The 23,351-nt window shown below is 43.3% G+C and overlaps 1 protein-coding gene across 1 annotated transcript in view; it reads left to right on the forward strand.

Annotated features, from left to right (window-relative positions):
• The first annotated feature begins 5,279 nt into the window (after window positions 1-5,279).
• STARD13 (StAR related lipid transfer domain containing 13) overlaps window positions 5,280-23,351 on the forward strand; it is a 290,895-nt gene continuing 272,823 nt past the window's right edge. Inside the window, exon 1 of the mRNA XM_083169803.1 lies at window positions 5,280-5,435. Within this exon, the coding sequence (XP_083025929.1) occupies window positions 5,406-5,435 (30 nt within the window). The 5' untranslated portion in view covers window positions 5,280-5,405. The remainder of the gene's footprint in view (window positions 5,436-23,351) is intronic.

Genomic DNA, 23,351 nt, shown 5'->3' on the forward strand with positions numbered 1-23,351 from the left:
ACTTTTTTATTTTTCCACCTACGGACCTGGGTGAGGGCTCATTTTTTGCGGGCTGAAGTGTACTTTTTAATTAATACCATTATGGGATATGGGCGACTTTCTGATCTCTTTTAGCTATTTTTTTTTGGGTAGGCGATGCGACCAAAAAGCGTAGTTTTGGCGTTGGGGATTATTTTCCGTTTACGCCTTTAACCGTGCGGGATAACTAATGTTATATTTTAATAGATCGGACTTTTAGGAACGCGGCGATACCAAATATGTTTATTTTTTTTATTATTTATTTATTTTTATTTGGGAAATGGGGAAAGGGGGGTGATTTGAACTTTTAATATTTTATTATTTTTTTTTTATTTTTAAACTTTATTTTTTTTTTTTTTTTACTTTTACTACAAGGCCCCCTAGTGTACTTGACCACTAGGGGGCGCGATCGCCTGTACTAGGTTCAGCCATAGAGCTCTATGGCTGAACGTAGTGATTTTTTGCACTTCCTATTACATCCTGCCTGAGGCAGGATGTAATAGGTATGAATACACGGACAGCACAGGGGTCTACATTAGACCCCTGGCTACCATGGCAACCGATCGGCACCCTCCGATCGCGCTGCGGGGGGCCCCGATCGGCGCCGGAGGGGGGCGCCCCCCCCTCCGATCAGCTATTTAAGCACTGCGGGCGCTTTGCCCGCGGTGCTTAAAGGGTTAAACGGCCGCGATCGGCGAACTCGCCGCTCGTGGCCGTGAGAGCAGGGACATGGCTGTAATATACAGCCATTACCTGCTCTCTATCAAGCCAGCTCACTCCGTGAGCTGGCTTGATTCACCCCCAACCGACATATGACGTAAATGTACGTCATATGTCGGGAAGGGGTTAAAATAAAGTGTTTTGTTTTTTACAATTGTTGTCAAAAAATCAGGAGTTTTATTCTGAGGAGGGGCATGCTATTTTTAATTCATGTGCATGCTTTATTCGCTGCACGTCGCCAGTATTCACATTGAATACCGCCCATAGTCACACCCACATACATACATAAAGGCCAGTATTCAATGCTCTGGATTCGCCGTTTTTTTTTTTCGGTTAACTGGGCTGTTTTTCAGTGAAACAGTGAATCTTTTCTCCGAAAATGATATTCGCTGTATTCAATGTTCACTGTTCACCGAAAGCGAACAGTGAATGCCGGCCAGTTCTCCGTTTCATACTCGCTGCAATTCGCTGGTGTATTTCAATGGGGTTTTGACTTTAATTCGCCGACAGTATATTCAATGCTAGAATGCTTTCTCCGTGATTTTCGCAGAAATTCACCATTTTGGATTTGACATCTTTTTTAAGTGAACTGGAATGTGATCTTTTAAAATAAAGGGGTTTTTTTTGGTGTAAAAAAACAGTAATTTTATTATATGAAGGGCCTTGCTATATGGATTCATGAACTTGCAGCACATCAATATATATAAAAAAAAAAATTTCAGATGACATCAGCAGGTGGCGGGGAGCCGCTCATTAATATTCACTGTGCCGGCTCCCACTCATTACATATACACGAGCGGGACCAGCGCAGTGCTCCCTGCACCTCCCCGCCTGCCCCGTTTCCTCGGGGAGGCAGCTTCTGCTGCCTGTGTCCCCACCAGCCCTCCTTTTCCCCCCTGCTGCTGTGTGCAGTGTTCGGGAGGCTTCCATCTCCCTGCCTTCCGCCATCCTCCCGGCTCCCTGCGGCATTCGCCGGGGGCTACAATTTTGCCGTCAGGGCAGCGAGCGCCTAACGCGTTGAATAGGGGGAGAGTGAAGACTGGCTGTGAATCCTCCAGCCCTCCAAATGCTGGCAAATGTGCAGCGAATCCTAAACAGGATTCGCTGCACATGGTGAATATTAGCATTGAATACTAGCCAAAGTGCCCAAGAATGCACAAACCAGGTTTGTACAGCAAATCAGCATTAGAACAGCAGTGTTGATATAATATACTTAGCTTAATTTTACATATTCATATTATCTATTAAGTTCTTCACATCTCTACCCAATCTGGATGTACACCATCTATCCCATTTTTTCAGAGAATTCAGAGGTGGCTCTTTTCACCAATTTTAATGTGAATTGACATTCGACCTATTTAATTACAGTGTCAATTTTTTGGACTGTAGAAAAATTCGGCATGGTTGAAAAACACATGGATTGGCAAATTACTTGCCAATCCACGTATAGTGGAAACATGACTAAAAACATCCAAAAACGGCAGCAATTGAATAGGAAGTCCATTTTGGCTAGAAATAAAAAAAAAGGACTGAATTGAATACCCCACTATATTTGTAATAATATTTAAAATACCGAAACTTAACAGGACATGCGCTGTGTTTAGGGTAGCACACAAAAACATAGCCACCACTTAAATAATATGCATGCAATACAAACTGTACATACTGTAGTGTCTGCTGCATTCTCTGGACACATTTTGGACTACACTTTTTGGTGGGTTTGCTACATGGTGCATTGCTGTCTTTACTGAATCATAATGACAGCGCATACAAATTGGTAGTATTGATACCGGTACTTACAATAAATGCATTAATCAGTTTCTGACAAAGAGGTAAAATGAAATAAAGAGCTTTCATTGTTTTCAGATATTTGCTAAAACGTTAGTAACTACGCAGCGGTAATCACAGAGATTGGGTGTATTGTACAGTATATGCCTTTATGCTGTGGTCGTAGTGCGACATACACAGTACATAGCATACCAGTAATGTACAAAATGTGCTGGATAACAATCTAAAGTGCTCACAAAAGCCAGTGTGACAGCAACTGATTGCCAATAAGAATAGCAAATAACCCTGTAACCCTGTTGTACTTGGTATTGTTCTCCAGTGTTTACACTGTATGTGACTAAAGTACAACTGATTGCAATTAGAGAGGAAAAAAAATTACATATAGTATAGTAGGCATTGCTCTATATAAATTTAATAAAGAACACTCCATGGTCTAATACTAATAAGGTATAAGTGTACAAATGTTAAGAACCTTGTAAGGTAATCACCCATATCCATACCTCCCGACTATCCCGTTTTTTTTGGGACTGTCCCACATCCCACCCGGGACTGGCAGTGTCCCACAGTGGGGGCAGTTGGGAGTCCCCCCCACATGTTGCTGCTCTGAATAGACGCTGTGTGTATGTGCACAAAGTCTATCCAGGAAGAAAGAGGGGCTGGGGGCATGGCCAGCTGCTTACACAGCACTGGTCATGCCCTCACAGTGGCGTAAACGGGGGCGAGCACCCCTCTTCGTATGTATGGGGACCCTAACTCTCTCTGCGCATGTTACATTTGCCCCACCTGCAGTGCACATGGTTTTGCCCATTTTGAGAAGAAATTTGTGCTGTGATCAGGTCTGATTTAGGCACCAAATGTGGGTATTATTTGCCCATATGCATTGTATAATTTGCCTATGCGGTTAAACTGCTGCTTTGAATCTGCTTGTTCAAATAGCTAGAATCATTTTCAGTGTACACTTGCATTAGCGCTATACATGGTGCAAGAGATACATGCCCACCCATTCATTAAGAAGCAAGAGAAGTGATGAGTGCATAGTGCACTCAATAAACGCATCATGTCTACTATAGTTAGATAGGATCACTTTTTTACTATAGTTAGATAGCATTACTTTTTATTTCATCTAGATTAGTCAGTATGGCTATTTTAAGGAAACGGCAATGTGGATAAGAATATTTTCTGCATCCCTTTATTTCAAAACTGCAGTAGGCGCTCCCAGCCACCTTGCAGAGTATTCCAGTCTCATAGAGCCGGCTTGTGTACACCTGGCAGCGAATTATGTGCTTAGCGCTAAATTAGTGTCATCATGAACCCTCTTTGCAGGTCCACCATGACATGATTGCTCCATCACACCCCCACCTATACCAGACCAAGCCCCCTTTTGCCCAATCTCACTCTTCATTGTATAGCGGGGCATCGCCAACTATACTGCACTACAAACCCCTCTTTGTCAACTTGGCTGTCCCAGAAAGTTTACACGTATGATTAACATTGAATGGAGTGCAGAGAGCAAGGAATTTTTTCAGATAATGATTTAATGTGCATTTGTTCATTGGTCCTGGATAATTTCATTTAAAATTATTCTAAATAATTTACACAATTTAATGCAGAAAATTTGTCCTTTTTTATTACAGCTGTAACTTACCTCACACTCCGTTCTGCATCTCACATTTTGTCACTCTTACTTGTTACAGGAGAAGAAACTACTGGGATATAAATACTATAATTGCACCATGGCTGTTGTGGAAGACTACACTGACATCTGACTGAACACAATACAGGGCCTCTTATCAATATGAAAAACCATTGACTAATCCAAGTAAAATATGGAATCCATTGTAGACCTTGAAGGCAGGTCCATTCTCTCTACAGCTTGTAAATTTGCTTTGACATCCAGAGATTTGAGGACTGAGAGATTCCGTTATGGAAGCAATGCACACAGCCCGCAGCTGCAGAACATTGACCATCTGATGAAAGCTGGAACTGATATTAGAAGTCTGTTGACTATGAGAGAGAGTAGGACAGCAGCCCCTGCGCCAATGACCTGGCTGGGTGATGTTTCAGCCCCTAAACCAGTGACCTGGCTGGGTGATGTTTCAGCCCCTAAACCAGTGACCTGGCTGGGTGATGTTTCAGCCCCTAAACCAGTGACCTGGCTGGGAAATGTTTCAGCCCCTTTGCCAGTGACCTGGCTGGGCAATGTTTCAACCCCTGAGCCACTGACCTGGCTAGGAGATGTTCCAGCCACTGAGCCACTGACCTGGTTAGGAGATGTTTCAACCCCTGAGCCACTGACCTGGCTAGGAGATGTTCCAGTCCCTGAGCCACTGACCTGGCTAGGAGATGTTCCAGTCCCTGAGCCACTGACCTGGTTAGGAGATGTTTCAGCCCCTGAGCCACTGACCTGGCTAGGAGATGTTTCAGCCCCTGAGCCACTTACCTGGCTTGGCGATATTTCAGCCCCTATGCCACTGACCTGGCTAAGTGATGTTTCAGCCAATGGAAATTTTCATAGCAGTGTAGAAAGTCAGGAGTCACCTACATCTTTTCAACAACTGTATAATTTGAACAGGCCACGTAGGGTTCGTGTCATTAAGCATAAACCGAGTGCAATCACCTTCCCTGATTGCTCAGTTGGTGTTATATGTGACACAAATGTTCTTGACAATGACACCTCTGAAGAGCGGGACTCTTCTGATGACAATGAAGAAGACTGTGAGGAAGATGATGTTTTTACGGATCTGCCACGAGTTAAATATACTTTTACCAGTATTAAAAGACGGAGTTCCCACCCTAGAAGCCCAAATGGCAAAATATTAATTGACCCTAAAGATATCTACCAAGTATTCGCCAACAAACATTGGAATAATGGCATTGATATGGATGACGAAGAAAGAAAAAATCTCATGGTAAGGCCTTTTCTTTAAGCATTTATACTTAAAAGGGCTTTTCACCCTCCTTACATGTATTGTTAGCCATCCCCCACTGAATGGTCCATCCACTGTTGGTCCATCTACTGGTACCATTGTTATTTGCAGAAATCATACAATTACTGAAGGCCTGTGCTGGCCAGTTTTCACAATGGCCTATAAGGAACCCCAACCAAAAGACATGTGCAGAGAAAGTAAGTGTCCATGGTGCTTGCAGATATATGGATACTCACATAAGGGACCTGATTCTGAGGCATAAAGCTAAATAATTGCCTGTGCACCTGGACAAGCAAGGCTGCAGTGTCTCTTAGAAATGCTGGACAGCTCTATACATAACTACAATTTGGACAGATCTGAGTTCAGGCCCCCCCAACCTAAATGTCTCTGCAATCATGCATGTGTTACATCTGCCCCACCTGCAGGGCAGCAAGTTTGTGCCCAGTGCACAGTGACTTTTTTGTTTTACTCCGACCTCGGAATCAGGCCCAAGCAATGATAAAACATAACATAGCTGGATATGTATTAAGCAATGCAAATAATATATATTTTTTAAATTTAACTTGGGGACTCTGGTGAGATGGCATGTAATTCTCCCATTTCACCCATACTGTATAACAAATATTAAAATAAATGTAAATAGGTTAAAGACAGGATCTGTGGAAAATACACATTTATGAGGATTTTCACAGGATACACCAGTGGCGGCTTCTATTCGCTTTGGGGAGGGGATCTGCTGCTACCCATTCCCGGAAAGGAGACAGCCAGGTCCCGGCACCTGCTCAATGGATCAGGCAGGCACCGGGCCCAAGTGGTGCATTGACTGCGTATGCGCATAACCCTAAATGATGGATGCAGTCTATATACTGCAACACATGGAAACCAGGCAGGGCTGTGCGAAAGGCGGGTGTAATACAGTATACCCAAAGGTAAACGGCGCTAATGGACCACACTTGTTTGTATCAAAAAAGTATAAATTTATTTAAAATACACAAAGAAAATTTCTAATGCAATTTACAATACCACCGGCCGGTAGAACAATCAAATGTGCACAACAATTAATTTTTGACCATAAAAATATAATTAAAAACTAAATCACTGAGCTGCAACGTATGTGACTGGAATCCAATGGTTAATACGCATATATCTATAGATACCCAATTGGGCTACTGTGTGATGTGGACCTAAGGCTTGGTAGCTTTTCATCAACTTTAAGTGATGTATTTAGGGGTAATCAGTCCCAGAGTCTCACTGTAGGCACACTGTTGTTAGTTTGGATAGCAAGCGTATTAGTCAGTCACACAGAAAGGCTTGGCTATAGAGCCGCCTTCACAAATGCCCATTTATTCAAGCATAGCAGCATATGGGAATTAATGAAATAATACTTAGGCTTCCAATCGAGTGCAGGCAGTAGATAGCGATTTGTAATCCACTTTTGGGTGAGAGTTCACGTCTGATGAAGCCGCTGACCAGGAGAAAGGCGGGGAAACGCGTCATCACACGTCACTACCTACTTCCGCAAACAAGCAAAACCACGTGAGCCGGGGAGACCTTTGCCGGAGCAGGGAGTCCTAGAGAGGGCTGCATTCTCGGGAAGACCAGCAGCCGGGGACCCGCTCCAGGCCAGTGAACTCTCACCCAAAAGTGGATTACAAATCGCTATCTACTGCCTGCACTCGATTGGAAGCCTAAGTATTATTTCATTAATTCCCATATGCTGCTATGCTTGAATGAATGGGCATTCGCAATCTTTACAACACGGAGCATTTGTGAAGGCGGCTCTATAACCAAGCCTTTCTGTGTGACTGACTAATACGCTTGCTATCCAAACTAACAACAGTGTGCCTACAGTGAGACTCTGGGACTGATTACCCCTAAATACATCACTTAAAGTTGATGAAAAGCTACCAAGCCTTAGGTCCACATCACACAGTAGCCCAATTGGGTATCTATAGATATATGCATATTAACCATTGGATTCCAGTCACATACGTTGCAGCTCAGTGATTTAGTTTATAATTATATTTTTATGGTCAAAAATTTATTGTTGTGCACATTTGATTGTTCTACCGGCCGGTGGTATTGTAAATTGCATTAGAAATTTTCTTTGTGTATTTTAAATAAATTTATACTTTTTTGATACAAACAAGTGTGGTCCATTAGCGCCGTTTACCTTTGTGTATACGTTTTTGTTTTTTTTGAGGGCTGAGTATCCCTCATAAATGGCAGCTGGGACCATTACTAGTGCCTTGCTGGGTGTAATACAGGACAGTAACAATATGTAGTACAGTAAAAAAAAAATATATAAAAGGAAATATATTACAAAGACACAAAATATCCACATCTAGAAATGTGGGTGTATGTTGTGCATATAATTAAAGTAAAAAAAATATTTTAAATTATTAAATATACATTTTTTTGGTTACAATAACTGTAATAATATGTCCAAAATACACCTCTAGTTATAGATGTGCATACATTTTTCTTTCTAATACATTTTTTCTTAAACCTTTGAGTGCAACGTTGCTGTAAAAGATACTCAAAGTATCCACTAAAAATGCCAGAGCCGCTCACAGCGACTGTTCTTGTAGCATAAATAAATACAAATAAATGTATGATAAATAAATACAAATGCAGCCAAGTCAATTAATTGAAGTTAAGTTAAATATTGCTTTGAGCGACGCTGCCATTTTTAGCGTATGGTCTGAGCATAGGTGCTGATTCTGTGGGTGCTTGAGGGCCCGATCACCCACGTAAATTGATGGGCACCCACCCCTTCAGCAGCGGCCCACCCGCCCGTGTCCCACTGCACTCCCCCTCCCTCGTCGCTGGCACAGTTATTGTGTGGGCATTTATGTATTTGGCACTGTAGCGGGGGATTTTTGTACCTGCACTGTGTGGGCATTTATGTATTTGGCACTGTAGGGGGGGATTTTTGTACCTGCACTGTGTGGGCATTTATGTATTTGGCACTGTAGGGGGGGGGATTTTTGTACCTGCACTGTGTGGGCATTTATGTATTTGGCACTGTTGCCATAATTTGAATATGGGAGACAACTGTGCTGCGTAATATAAATCAGTATTATTTTGTGGCCCCATGAAGCCCATGAAGCCACTCCCCTATATTTTTGGCTTGAGCACCCACCAGCAAAAACATAAATCGGCACCTACGGGTCTGAATATCTATCAAAGCAACATTGGCACTCAAAGGGTAAATATGTATTGCCTTAATCCTATATTACTGTTCTTGGTTCTACCTCTGGTGACTGTCTCGTTTGGACCTGTAGAGGACGTATTGTGATTTCAATATTCATTATTTCCATGTACTATTATTTGTCACTATTCATATTTATGTTGATACTACACTTATCCCTGACTCTGAGCAGCGCCAAGGGTTTACTTTTTGCTGACTTTTCTTAAATTGTAACACAGAGACCCATTGCAAAATGTGAGGGAGGAACCTGGTGATGTGGTTTATCTCTGCTGGACCGCCCATCTGCTACTCTAATCATGTGTGGTTCAATCCCACATAGTTTAGCCCAAGTTCTTCTCTGGGCTTTGCAGGGGTGTTAGTTCCACCACTGGCTATTTGTAATTATTCTTGTAAGGATCCTCTGTTTGGAGGCACAGGTGCAGGTTATGTGCACAGCAATGTTCCCTCTAATTTTACGAAGGCTGTGTGCGGCAAAAGATTTTGGCTGTGCAACTTTGGAAGGAAATTTTAATTTTTGTGCGTCACTTATATATAACTGGAAAATGACGTTCAGCATTTGTGTTAACTTTACTTCAAAATGATATTAAACATTTAAACATTCAAAACACAGCACGCAATGTAGGTAATGGGTGAAACACACATTAATTGAGTCCACAACTGCAAAAAGGGACCACTGCTGCTTTGTGCGCTCTGTTGTAATGTCTGTGCGCACGCTCGTCGAGTTGTGTGCGCGTGCACATGCGCACAGCTTAGCGGGAACACTGGTGCACAGGGGTAGTGACAATGTAAGCGTCTGGTCAGTGCTACACCGTGTTAAGGGGTTCCTCTCCCCCTTCACCAGAAATACCAGAACAGAAAGGGGATGTTGTGCTTAACCGCGCTATTGAATGTAACAAATGAATCTCTGCCGAATTCCTCTCAATGGGCAGGGTTATCCTTCCATACAGATATCCCCCAAAAAACATAAAAATAGTACAATGTGAAGTACAGTTTTTAATGGGACAATTTACAATATACATAAAAAAAGTGGAAAAGTTTTCATATAGATCCACTAGGGGCCATGCAGGAGCTAGGGATGGCCATCGTAGCCATTGCCATTGATGGTTGGCCAATCAAAACATGGGGGGTGGAGCTTCGCGGGTGTCGGGGGGGGGGGGGAGCTATGCTCCGTGTCCCAGCAATTTAAAAAAAAAAAAGCAAAACATTGTTTTGCTGTTCCATCTATGGAGGGAAACTATCTGGTTCTCCCCATCGATGGCAAAAGTATTTGACATCGGCCATGAACCATTGATGATTTCGAATCATCGATGGTCAATGGCCATCCCTAGCAGAGCCTCCAATCCTGGCAGATGTGCTGCTCCATCTCCGCTCTGTATTGCCCCAGACCAAAGCATTTCTTCCCCTAACCTGGGGACTTTCAGTCCATTCTGTACTGATCTCCTGGTGGTATAAATACCCTAAGTAATTGGGCTACACTGGGCGGAGATGAGACGACTAAACAGGAAAACAAACCACACTGGAAAACAAACTACAGCAAGGAACCATGGGACTTGTAGTTTGTTTCCCTGTTTAGCGGTCTCAGCTGCGCCCAGTGTAGCCCAATTACTCAGGGTATTTATACCCCCAGGAGATCAGTACAGATCCACTCATCTATTTTGGACCTTGAGAAAGTCCCCAGGTTAGGGGAAGAAACGCATTGGGTCCATACAGAGCAGAGATGGAGCAGCACAACTGCCAGGATTGTGACTAGTGACCAGTGTTTGCCCTGGAGCACTGAACTGTTCCATGCAATTCCACCTTCTCTGGTAATTTATACCTATCTCAGTACTGACTCCTGCACGGCCCCTAGTGGATCCATATGAGCATTTTGCACTTTTTTTTGTATGTTGTATTTTAACAAATTGTATATTGCCCATTAAAAAATATACTTCACATTGTACTATTGTTATGTTTTTTTGGGATATCTGTATGGAAGGATAACCCCGCCCATTGAGAGGAATTCGGCACAGATGAAGGTTAGCCTGGAAGTCTATGGCCCACTGATCTCAATGTTGTCCAGCCTGGAAATCCAGTCTTTAATATGTAGATTTGAGGCCTGCAATGTCTTGTCTAGTATCAAAATAGACATATCAGTATGGCTATTGAACTATCCTATTAAAGAGAGGTGGTAAAGCTACAGATGCTGGTCTGCAGGGGTTTTACAGTCAGATGTTTTAGACATGTCCGATATGATCCTAAGCGTTGTCTTCACATTGATACCATTATAATTATGAAAACTGGTTAATTTACAATTCTTTACAAGTGATCAATAATAAGAATCCAGCTGCGGAACTTCATCTATGTGTATACTTCTCACACTAACATAAAAGCACAATAGAATGTAATTTTGACAGACCACAATAAACTGTTTATATCACATCGTAGGATTTCCAAGATAGGTGTTATTTATCTGATGCGTTTGTATTGTGCCAAGAGATTAGATTAATTCACTGACACCTCCAAGTTTATGATACATTATATCTCCCCTGCCTTTGGGGTTCGTATGTTTTGATTAACTTATCAGAAATAGCAAAACTTCTTTAATCTTGCTACAAGGCGTAAATGATAGCTCACCTGGCTCCAGAACCTTGGCTCATTTATACAATTATAGGAACGTTAGCAGATTTAACCGTTTGAGTGTCAACTTTGCTTTGAGAGATTCTCAAAAAATTCATTAAAATGCCAGCGCCGCTCACAGTGGGGGTTGTTCTGGTTCATTCGCTCATATGCGAATTCACATCCTTGCGAGTGAACCAGATCCCACCTTGCGAATGGTGGAACGCCGGCCCACCATTCGCAAGGTGCTCATGTTCGCACTGGCTGCGAATGGATGTTTTACATAACCATCCATTCGCATGCCACTGGGACCCTCCCACATCTTTCGATGGTCGTCGACCAAGCGTTACTTTAGATGTATTATTAGATAATCAGTCGCCTTTGTAAAGTTAGTCCGCCAATTAGTATACTGCGTTAATCATTCTGTTCATCGCTATTATTAGTATTTAGTAGAGTACAATTTTTGTTTGTATATGATAGTAGTTAGTAGACATAACAAGTAAGTGATACTTGAATTTTCTGAGATGGAGTGGGTACGAATGCAGCCATTCGTACACATTCGATTTAAAACACGCCTCGAATCCGATGTCCGACTAATTTACAATCAGCCGAATGCGGATGGCAAATAGACCACGTTTTGGGTCCTCAGATCTGTGCAGGCTTCGCAGTGTTAAAATAGAATACATAAATAAATCATTTTTTAAAGAAAACAGGCGTTACGAAAGAGCACAGGGAATTTTACCACTTCTCAAATTTATTCACAATTACGGAAAGTACTCAATACAGACTCCTCCTCAGTAGGTCTATTAAAATGGCAAGAGGTGCTTTCCACATATGAGAAGATGAATAAGCAAATGGTGGCTATTACCTATACGGAGATGCAACAAAAAATCCTTCACAGAGCATATTACACACATAAATTAAAATTTAGAACAGGAAATTCACTGACATATCCCATTGCTTATGGGATTGCTCATTGGTACGGCAGTTTTGGGAGGATTTTGCAAGATTTTTTTTAACACTCAACTCAACATACAGTTTCAGGGATCCAGAGACGGGGTCTTTTGGAACATGTATAAGAGGGAAGATAACTTGATAATATCTAAAGGTGAACGTCTTCTACTCAACAAGTTAGCAGCAGTGGGGAAAAAAAAACATTCTTTCTCAATGGATCGATAAGGTCCCGATCCGATTTTCATTGATATATCCTAGAATCCTGTACTTATTTCAAATGGATTGGACGGAGGTTGCAACAAATCAAGAAAAATTGGTCTGTAAATTTGCAGATGTATGGATGCCTTATATACATACTTTGACCCAGACCACTAAAGATGCATTAAGAAGCAGCCTCTGATAAACATCCTGGTATGATTTGGAGACTATTGCTAATGGTGTTCTTCCTCTTTGATAAAAACCCCCTCATATATCCCCACCTTACACAAAACCAGTGATGAGAACAATAGATGTTAGACCCCTTGACATGTTGTTTCACCAAAATATACCTGATTTGATGTTATCAGACTAGACCAATTATATGTTCCATGCTCTCGGTATGTGAAAACAGACATGCGGTCCCCCTGCCCAGCAAAAAACAGCTCCGGGCTCATTGAGCTGGTCCTGGTTGCAGAAATAAAAGGACCTCCACTATTTTTGGCCCCCATATTTTGGGAACTAGGGCTGGCTCAAGAGCCTGGTGCTTCTGGCCAAGAAAACGGGGGCTCCCCTCTCACTTTTCCCCCCATATTTTGATAACCATAGCTTACTCTAAAAGCCCAGTGCTGGTTCTGAAAATACGAGGGACCCCTACTCAGTTTATTCCTGCCAAAAACTGCATACTGATAAAATGCAGTGTGAGACACAAAAAGCTGTATAATGCTAAACAGGAACCTGTTCAACTGCATCCTGCTAAAACGCAATGTGTGGCTGCAGACTTACAAGGAGTCAAGGCTCTGTTAATATCCTGGAGAGTGTCTCTGGCTGCTTTCCGATCAAGCAGTCCTTTTCAAGAATCCCCTCTCTGGACGTTGAGTGTGAAACTGGCCAGAATCCAAAGTGAATTTGTCCCCTTTATGCGTTTTTCCATCCACTAGCAACTCGGCGGCTTCCTCAGAAGGTATGAATGCAGAGTGTATGGACACTCTCCAGGATATTAACAGAGCCTTGACTCTTTGTAACAGTGGAGCTCCACAACACTAATGTGGCAAGATATCAGCCAAAATCGGAGGTGTATGATGTCCCCCAGGGGTCCGAAGTGCGTTCCCATGGGCACCTGAGCTGGAGGTCGGACATGCTACCTAACCAATTAGATATAATTTGTTATATCTAATTGGTTTTAATGTGATGTTCATATAATTTTACTATATATTGGCCACTATGTCTTAGTATAGGCCAATAAATCCTAGTAGCGCTGCATCAATATTCTTTTTGGTGCTTTTTTAATGAAGCCCATATAGTATGCCAAAGTTGCCCACTCTCTGGAAACGTCCAGGAGCCTCCTGAAATTCTTGTGAAAAGCTTCACCTTAAGCAGGCTGCTCAGTGCCTACCCAGGTACCAGATTTACCTACAAAGGCAGAGAATTATAAAAAAAAAAATTTTTTTAAAAGAAAGTATAGATGTTCCCTGACGCAACCAATCAAAGTCTAGCTTTCATTTTATAGAACGCAATAGATAAATCATAGCTAGAGAACTTGAAATGGAAATACATTTTTTTCTTCAGAAGATTTGACAAATTTCCTTAGAACAATGTTATGACTGGGAAAGGAGATATAGGAGTCTAGGCAAGTTCATAGGTCAATCAGCTGCAGCCGACGCCATGTACTGAATTTTCATTCATTCAAATGGACATCTTCTGCTTCACCAGAAATAAGGTTGAGATGACTGGTGTGTTACCTTTAACAATGCTTACTTTAATCAGCAGCTGCTGCTATATTGTTTCCCATGCTAATGGAAGAAAGTGGGAAGGTGATATTTCAGGTTATGCTCAGGGTCAGAGGTGGAGGAAGCTTAACTGGAAAGTGAAAAGGGTCTGGTTGATCGATTTACTCTCAGCATTCCACACAGTCATAGCAGGCAATAGTGAGAAATATCAACACCATATGGAAAACCGTACCATAGATTTGATTTTTTCCTCTAGATGGAAGCGCACATAGAGGGCCTTAGAGGTTCATGTAATCTAGTTATTTTAACTAGTCCCAGAGCCAGTTCCAGCTGTTAATCCACTGCCTGCCTGGTACTGCATAGCGATATTTCTTTGTAAGTTTTAGGAGTGGCTGCACCTGGTCATAGATCACACAACAAGCAGTCATGAAAGTTTATTGTTGGTACAATGCACTTACATCAGGGAGACTGTCCTGGTTGCCTGGTTTAGAACTGCTACAAGTTCAGGTGCGCTCACCCAATAAAACAAATTAATTGTGTAATAACAGACATGGGGCGAAATGTAATAAGGTGCGATTTTTAGACATATGCCATTTTTTTTACACAGAAATGGCCAAAATCTCACTTTTTTAGTAATAATTTTCACGTTTTGCTGTAAAAATCGCACATTTTGGCATGTCCAAATAATCGCATATGACCAATCACATTTAGATGTTTTCTTATAGAAAACATCAAAATTGCTAATGTAATCGGTTGCAATTTTTGGCTAACTTTACCAAAAATCGCACACAAAATAAACCAGGTCCAGGCTGGCGAGTTTGACAGATCCACATACCTCCCAACTTCTTTGCTTCAGAAATAGGGACACTTGCGCCCGAAAGGGGGTGGGGCGTATGCAAATGAGGGCGTGGCTTATGCTAATTAGCCGTGACCTCATTTTCATACGAGAAAAGACGCTGTGCGCATGCGCACAGCGTCTATTCTATTAGATTGGGGGGTCTCCCAACTGCCACCCCCCACAGCGGGACAATGCCTGCCGCGGGTGGGACAGCGGGACAGGACCCGAAAATCGGGACTGTCCCGCTGTAATCGTGACAGTTGGGAGGTATGGATCCATACATAGATCTCACTGATTCTGCCTAAAAAAGTGTGTACAAGTTCAAAAATGTTTTAAAAAATGTTTTAAAAATTCCTCAGGCCCTCCCTTGTTCCCCAAATATGGGGGAAAGAAATAGTTGGGTTCCCCCTTATTTAAGAAACCAGCACCAGGCTCTTGGACTAACCCTGGTTCTAAAAATACGGGGGAGAAAAAACATAGAGGTCCCCCCGTATTTTGGAACCAGCACCGTGCTCCAACAGCCAGCAGTGTCATGCCACAGCCGGGGGACACTTTTTATGCAAGGTCCCCCAGCCGTAACAGGATCACCCTGGCTGGTCAACACTGGATGGGTGCCCATGTGGACAAACACACCGAAAACCTCATGTCAACTTTATTGCTTGTGTTGACATTTCAACCAGATTGACTTAAGCCATGTAAATTCCCTATTCTGACGATCCAATCCACAGATCATCAAACATAGATCATCGCCAGTCCATTGGGAATCAGTAAAAAGAAAAAATACAGACTCTAGGAGAACATGGAATTGCTCTGATACCTGCCTGATATATGGGCATTTAATTGCCTGCTTCATATAATAAAACTGGGAGTCTGTGAGGTCTGATCAGCCGCTGTGGCCTGCAGGTCTGAGTACCGCTGTGGACTGCAGGTCTGAGCAGCCGCTGTGGACTGCAGGTCTGAGCAGCCGCTGTGGACTGCAGGACTGAGTAGCCGCAGGTGAAAACTTGTGAGACTGCTGCTATTGCACAGGCCGCCAGTTGCCCACCGCTAAATTACAATGACTAGCTGTCCAACAGGTACAGTCGCTGAGTCGTTTTAAATAGATCAGCCTTAATTGTATGACTGTAAATGTTTTGATTACATTATTAACAAATTATTAATACATACAAAACTTTAAATAAGAAATTATAAGAATATAGGCACTTCTTCAACACCCGAGGCAATTTGGACACATGGCTATAATTTAGAGAGATTGTAATCTGAGGTAAAGTATAACTTTCGATACATGGTTAAAAGTCTTGTTTCTAGTAAGTGTTGAGATAATGTTTCTGGGTCAGTGATTGCATTAAGCCATTCATTAGCTGAATTTCTCCCATAGGGAAACTGCTATAGGTCAGAGAGGTAATTCTTTATTGAGATGAACTGTTCATTGTCGGAAAATATGAATTATATCTGAACTAGAAAATCAAATCCCCACAGAACAGCCGCTTCAGCAGATTCCCCGAAGGAATACCCTAAGGGGGTGTACTCTAGGTGCAAAAAGGCCAAATTGTGATTGGTCACAGATGATATCATAGACAATAATGATACAGTACTTGGAATAATATATCTGGCTGGTTATTTGCCATTTGAGCAATAGTAACATACTTATTGGGGGTTATTTTGGTTCACTCTTTGTGACAAATTCCTTCTTAGATGGACAAAACCATGTGCACTGCAGGGGGGCAGATCTAAAATGTGCAAAGAATTAGATTTGGGTGAGTTATTTTGTTTCTGTGCAGGGTAAATACTGACTGCTTTATTTTTACACTGCAATATAGATCTCACTTTGAAGTAAAAATCCACCCAAATCTAACTCTCCCTGCACAAGTAACATCTGCCCCACCTGCAGTGTACATGGTTTTGTCCATCTAAGAAGGAATTTGACAGAAAGAGTGAACCAAAATAACCCCCATTGTGTATAATTCTATTTCAATCAATGACAAGTAAACTATTTTTTCCATTTATCACCTTGTTTTTCATTAAAATAAATCTTTACGTCTGCCTTTTCTACTGGCAATGGGTAATGCATTTTCCATATACAGTATATACAGTAGCAGTCACAGCAAAGCTGTAATGTCATTATATTGGCTTTCAGCAACAATTTTTATTTGCATAGTGGAAAATGAGAGGACACTTGGCAACAAATAGCATAGAGAACATGGTAAATAAATATGTAGTATAAAAACTGTCCATAAGACACTGGGCCGGCTAATGCAGGTTTCACACAGAGCCTGATTCAGAGATGGGTGGGCACTAATACTAATACATTTGCAGCTGACAATTTGTGCGCTGCTAATGTGTGAAGATATGCATAGACTCTCAGGGTAGCACTATGCTTGCACTGAAAGACTGGAGGCTGGAGCCATTATTTTTGCATATGGGATTGCATTTGTAAGAAACTCCCTAAAACAGTTGTGTTGCTACAGCATATCAGGGGAAACTCCCCATTCCCTTCCTCAAATGGTCTCTGACTAGGGCATCTGGGAAAGTGTGACCATAATGCTTGCACAGTCAGCCAATAATCACTCAAAAGCAGAAACAATGCCATCGCTTACAGCACTGAGTCAGGCTGGCTATGGGTAAAAACTGGTCCCGGACAAGACACTGGAATGCCAGACCGGACATCAAAATCTGCATTCCGGAGCTTGAAGTGTCCGGTCTGGCGGGGTGTCCTGTCCGGGGGGCTGCCTGTGACAGCTGTCACCAGGAAGAGGAGGAGAATAAAGCCTCCCTGTATGATCCTGGCATTTAGCAAAAACCGGAATGGTCCGGACCACACCGGGAGGCTGTAATCTCACCTTCCCCGTGTACTGGTGAACGCGATGACAGGCATCCCCCCGGACGTGAAACCCCCCGGACCGGACACTACAAGCTCCAGAATGCAGAGTTTTATGTCCAGTCCGGCGTTCCGGGGTCTTGTCTGGGTCTGGTTTTTACTTAGTCCCAGTTTTTTTTTCCTCTCTGGGAGAAGCCTGGAGAGAAAAACGCTCAACTGCACTTCGAGGGTGGGGAATGCAGCCTGGCGGCATCAAGTCCCGCCCTCTCCACAGGCAAATGCCATGATTTGCTGGTCTATGAGGAGATAGGGGGTAAAATGGTACAAAATTATACGACTTGCAACACGAGAGCTGCTGATGAGCAAGCGAAAGGCTTCCCAGTGGGCTGGGAGGGCCACCCAACTTTCGGGAGACTCCTGCCCATTCCAGGAGGGTAGTATGGGTGTGGGTATATATGGGTGGGTGAAGTATGGGTGAAGCGAGTGATGCCGCAGTTGCTCAAATAACATCTTTCTTAGTTTTTCATCCTGTATTAGATCCTATAAGAAAACCGTACTAAAAATTGTAGGTACTTGTGTATTATCTGGGCTCCCGATTTTTTCATTGCATGCCACTACTTAAGGCATGCAATGCAATGCAATGCGATTTTTCATTGTAAAGACCTGGTTTTTAATTGTATAGTCACCAATGGGTGATTTCATACCCCACTATCCAACTACGCATGGAGTTGATTTTATATAGTGTGGCGAGCGCAGTGAGCCACCGAGCCCGAAGCGTGGCGAGCACAGCAATCCCCACGAGGGGACACGGATTACTTTACATGTATTCTGCGCCCGCTCGCCACGCTTCGGGCTCGGTGGCTCGCTGTGCTCGCCACACTGTATAAAATCAACTCCATGCATAGTTGGATAGTGGGGGTATGAAATCACCCATGGGTGACTATACAATTAAAAATCTGGTCTTTACAATGAAAAATCGCATTGCATGAATTGTATGCCACTATATTGCATGCAATGCGATGCAATGCAATGTGATGCGATGCAATGCAATGAAAAAACTGGGCGCCCAGATATTACATAAGTACCAAATTGTATCCAGTGGGAGGTGCACTTACATGAAAATGTAGCAGAGTATCGGGTTATAGCTGAATAATCGGTTTATATTTGAAATTCAAATCCCAGGGTTAGCATTGCTTTGAAACTGGTGGTGGACATTTTAGTGAGTAGTTCCTATGTAATGAGTATATACTATAGGGACCAGCAGAATCAACAGTTTGCACATGTGCTTGTGATACCATTAGTAAAATATACATATACATCATAATATATTTTTCCTGAAATTGGGTGAAAGCTAGAATGCCCGGGCCATACAGGGAGCCTTTATTCTCTCCCTCCTCCTCTCCCTGGTGACAGCAACCCCCCTTCCCCTCCAACCCCCCCCCCCCTACCCCAGACAGGACTCCCCCCCCCCCCCCCCCCGAGACATTCCGGGGTCTTGACCAGCGCCGGTTTTTACCCATACCCCTTTGCCACTGGAGAGCTCCCTGTGTCTGTCCCCATGTATGACACACAGTCATTGGTGTAGGGAGATGTACAGTCCCCTCCTGACCCACAGCACGGTCACTCCATAATGCCAGACCAGCTCCCTACAGCAACTTTTGCTGCTCTGTGTCCATCCCTGTGTATATGACAGCTGTTATACGCTAAATGGTGCAAGGAGACATCCACAACAGCCAATGTCGCTGCGGATAGCTGGTGCGGTCCACCGTTCCAGAGTCCGGACTGTTCCAGTTTTCAATCCCATTTTTGTCAAATGAGGCTGATATGAAAGAAAATGCCATTTATGCTCTATGCTCTATAATACATTATTTTTCTCCTCTTAGGATGTGTTCTGTAAATGGTTACCAAAAGGTATGTGTGTTATCTCTGTGGGGGACACCCACAAAATACTCAACCTAGAATAAACCAAAATTTACTTTTCTAAAGGAAGACCTATGATGAGAATGGCAGGGGGCATGAACTCTATAACTCCTTTGTGGCCCAATGCTTAGGTGGCCTAAACAGAATCCCAATACATCCTCGCCTACTGTAACTGGCAAACAAGCTGGCACACAATTGCAGAGTATTTGTACTCTGTGAAAGCTTTTGTTCTGTTCCCAGTAGAGCACAGCGACCTTAGTTATGTATAAGAATATCATTTGCGCGCTCATCGGCTCTTGTGTTACAGTAAAGACAGAACCATGGACTCGTTATCATAGATAAGAAGCTCACAAAGACATCTGACTCTCAGAACCAATTTGTCAATTACATTTGTATTTATTATGAACGCTTACAGCCACATTTAACAGTACTGTCGCTTTTCATAGTCCTAAAGTCTTTAAAGCATGTGATAACTGATACTACAACACATAAATCTAGAGAATAACCCATATAGCTGGACAATAGAGGCATCATGCAATTGTCCAGTAGTTACTCATACCACCCAACTGTCCCAATTTTCAAAGGAAAGTCCCACCCAGGCCCAGCAGTGTCCAGCGGAGGAGTGGGAGGGCAGTTGGGAGTCCCTCTGCAGAGCAGCGGTGAATGCATGCGTGCAGCGTCTATTCAGTGAGACAGATGGGCTGAGTTAGTGGGGAAAACTGGGGTGTGACCTCTAGGGAGTACTATGATCATAGGCCATGCACCCTAACTGGGATGCCTCGCCCCCTAGGTATCATTACTCCTCTGCCACCAATTTTAGGAGGTATGGTTACTACCAGGGGCAAATTGGGAGGTAAATGTGCCCTAGTAATTTTTTTGGGAAGTGGCTTCTCGCTGGCAGCACTAAATCAACTGTACAAGGCTGAACCAACACCAAAGTAAGCGGGATTAGTACATTACTATACCTGGAGACACTGGTGATAGGCAAGGCTAAAACTGCCTTGTGAATACACACACATGCATACTTGTTAGGCTCTGAGAGACTCCGTGATTTCTGCTTATGTTTAAGGTAGCGGCTAGTTCCCCTTCGCCGAAAGGACCCTATAACGTCATTGTACCATCGTACCATGTTACAACGAGTGTTACAGTATAGCGTAGATCAGGGTAAGAGATTACCTTAACATACTGGCACCTTCACTATCCACGACAGTACTGGTTGCCTTTAGTAACCAGGTGCGAGCGAAGTGGAGCAGAGCGAGGGTCATGCCCAAAACATGACGAGTGAAGTGAGCCCACTAGGGTCCTTGCTCCTCCTATCCATGCCCCTCTCCTCCCCAGGCCCTTACGGTGAAGGGGATCTAGTCGCAACCTTATGTTTAATGGCATGAAGGGCATTTACTCACTGCTCCAACCTAAGGTTGCCCTCTGCTCATATGAGTGGATGTTAAAGGAAGGATCACTAATCCCTTGATCCCCAAATTTGATTAGCCCCAATATCCAGCACTTATTGGGGGAGCATAATCCCATGAAGCATAATCCCTAATTACCAGTCCTCCAAGCCATGATAATACATGGGTCTGAAATCCCAGAAATTAGAAATTTGTTGGCCGATAAAAGCGAGCTATAAATAAATAGCCTAATAACTACCATCGGGCTAAGGGCCTAATTCTGATTCATTCAGATGAGGGCAAATTTGATAATTTGAAATGTGAATTTGCGCATGTGCAGACCCCGCCAAGTTGCACACTCGCAGGGCTCGATGCAGGGAGGGAGGCCAATGGGCGGTGAAGTAGAAGAGTGCGCTAGCAGGATATCACCACCTTTAGGTCACACTTAGCCCATCAAGAATTAGGAGCAGTGACCACTTGAAACATTTTCACTTTTAATGCATAAAATTACAAATTTTTCTAAAACCATAATAAAAACATTCATTTTGGTCAATTGCAGATGAAAGTTCGAACCCCTTTGTCTACAAATGACCAGAATGAATAAATCCTTGATTGATGATGTCCATTTTTGTCCTTCACATTGATCAGCGACCAGTGGCATAACTGAGGAAAAAAAAGAGGTTCTAGCACCCCCCTTCCCCCAGCTCTGGGAGACGTGCCTTATTTTCCAGTTTGACAGGGGTGCCACACTATTTTCAAGAGCCTCCCCTCCCCAATTATCTGCTTGCTTGCAGAGTGAAAGTGGACGGGTGATTATTTACAATGCTGGTAATCTGGGCACTGTAAAGCTGGGGGTGGGGCTGTGATGATACAATCATGTCTCCATGTCCACTACACCACCTAACCAGGGCTGGATTAAGCCTTTGGGGGGGCTGGGGTCATTTTAGAGAGGGGGCCTCCCTCCCACTTGTCATTACTGGCAGCAAACTACACGGGAGAATATTACACTGTCAAAACACAGAATAAAGGCAGTATAAACTTGGTCAATAGATAACTGCAGGGGGAGTGGGGATTAAATATATATATATATATATATATATATATATATATATATATACAGATGTAGCCCCTGTCATCTTTGGCCGGGGCTCGCCGCAGCCTTCCCTCTGGCGAGCGCCGGCAGACAGGGACTACACTGAACTGGGACGCGCATGCATCCTCTGTCGGCGGGGCAGCAGCATCCTGCCTGTCTCCGCTTCAGGGAGACGGGCAGGGTTAGGGGTCGGGGTGGTGAGACGGACCAGCGGCAGCGATGGGGGAGGCGGCGGGGACCCGGGGGAAGCTCCGTTGTCACGAGGCACATGTGCGTCTCATGCGCGCGCCCCCTGGCTGGAGCTGGCCGCTGGCAGGGGCTGGCGATACTTTCGCCAGCCCCTGCAAAGACAAGGCTGGCTCCATCTGTATATATATATATATATATATATATATATATATATATATATATATATAGAGAGAGAGAGAGAGAGAGATAGATAGAGATATAAAATACCACATGAAAAGCCTGTGTGTGTGTCCCTCTGTACCTTACAAAGGCTCAGCGCTGCCTCTGATTTAAAACCCTCCCATTACAAGGCTGCTGCTGCTGTACTCCATGGGCCTGAGAAGCATATAATGAGCACCACCAAGCAGAGCTCAGCAGAAGCCTCTCAGCCTCTGACCTCTTATGCAAAGTCTCATGGGACTTAGTCAACTCCCAGTAATGCACTGCACACTTGTGCAGTCATAGTGCCTTGGCTCCTGATGCTCAGCACCATTAATCATTGTCACATTGGCAGATAGGTGAAGCTGCAGTACTACCCCACTTCCATGCACAAAACATTAAGCTAAAAAAAAAATATATATATTTTTTTTAAAAATACATGCCAACCACAGGGGGCCCCTAGATAGAGGGGGCCCAAAGGTACTGACCACCTGAAGACCCCCCCCCCCCCTTAATCCAGCACTGCACTCACCAATGCCCCATACCCTGTTAAATTGAGGCATCAATGGGTGTATCTATTTTGTGTGTCTGTCTGTGTTTGTCTTGGGTATTACATAGAGAAGGTTTTGTTACAATTTTTCTTAACATCTTGCACATTCATCCTGTTGTACAGTAAGTATGGCGGTGTGACAGATGGGCTTCTTTATTACACTTTATGAATATATCTTACAGGAATAAATTCACTATAATCCTCTGGTTAGTTATT

Source organism: Crinia signifera, chromosome 2 (assembly GCF_055691185.1).
Source record: "Crinia signifera chromosome 2, ASM5569118v1, whole genome shotgun sequence".
Taxonomy (NCBI): domain Eukaryota; kingdom Metazoa; phylum Chordata; class Amphibia; order Anura; family Myobatrachidae; genus Crinia; species Crinia signifera.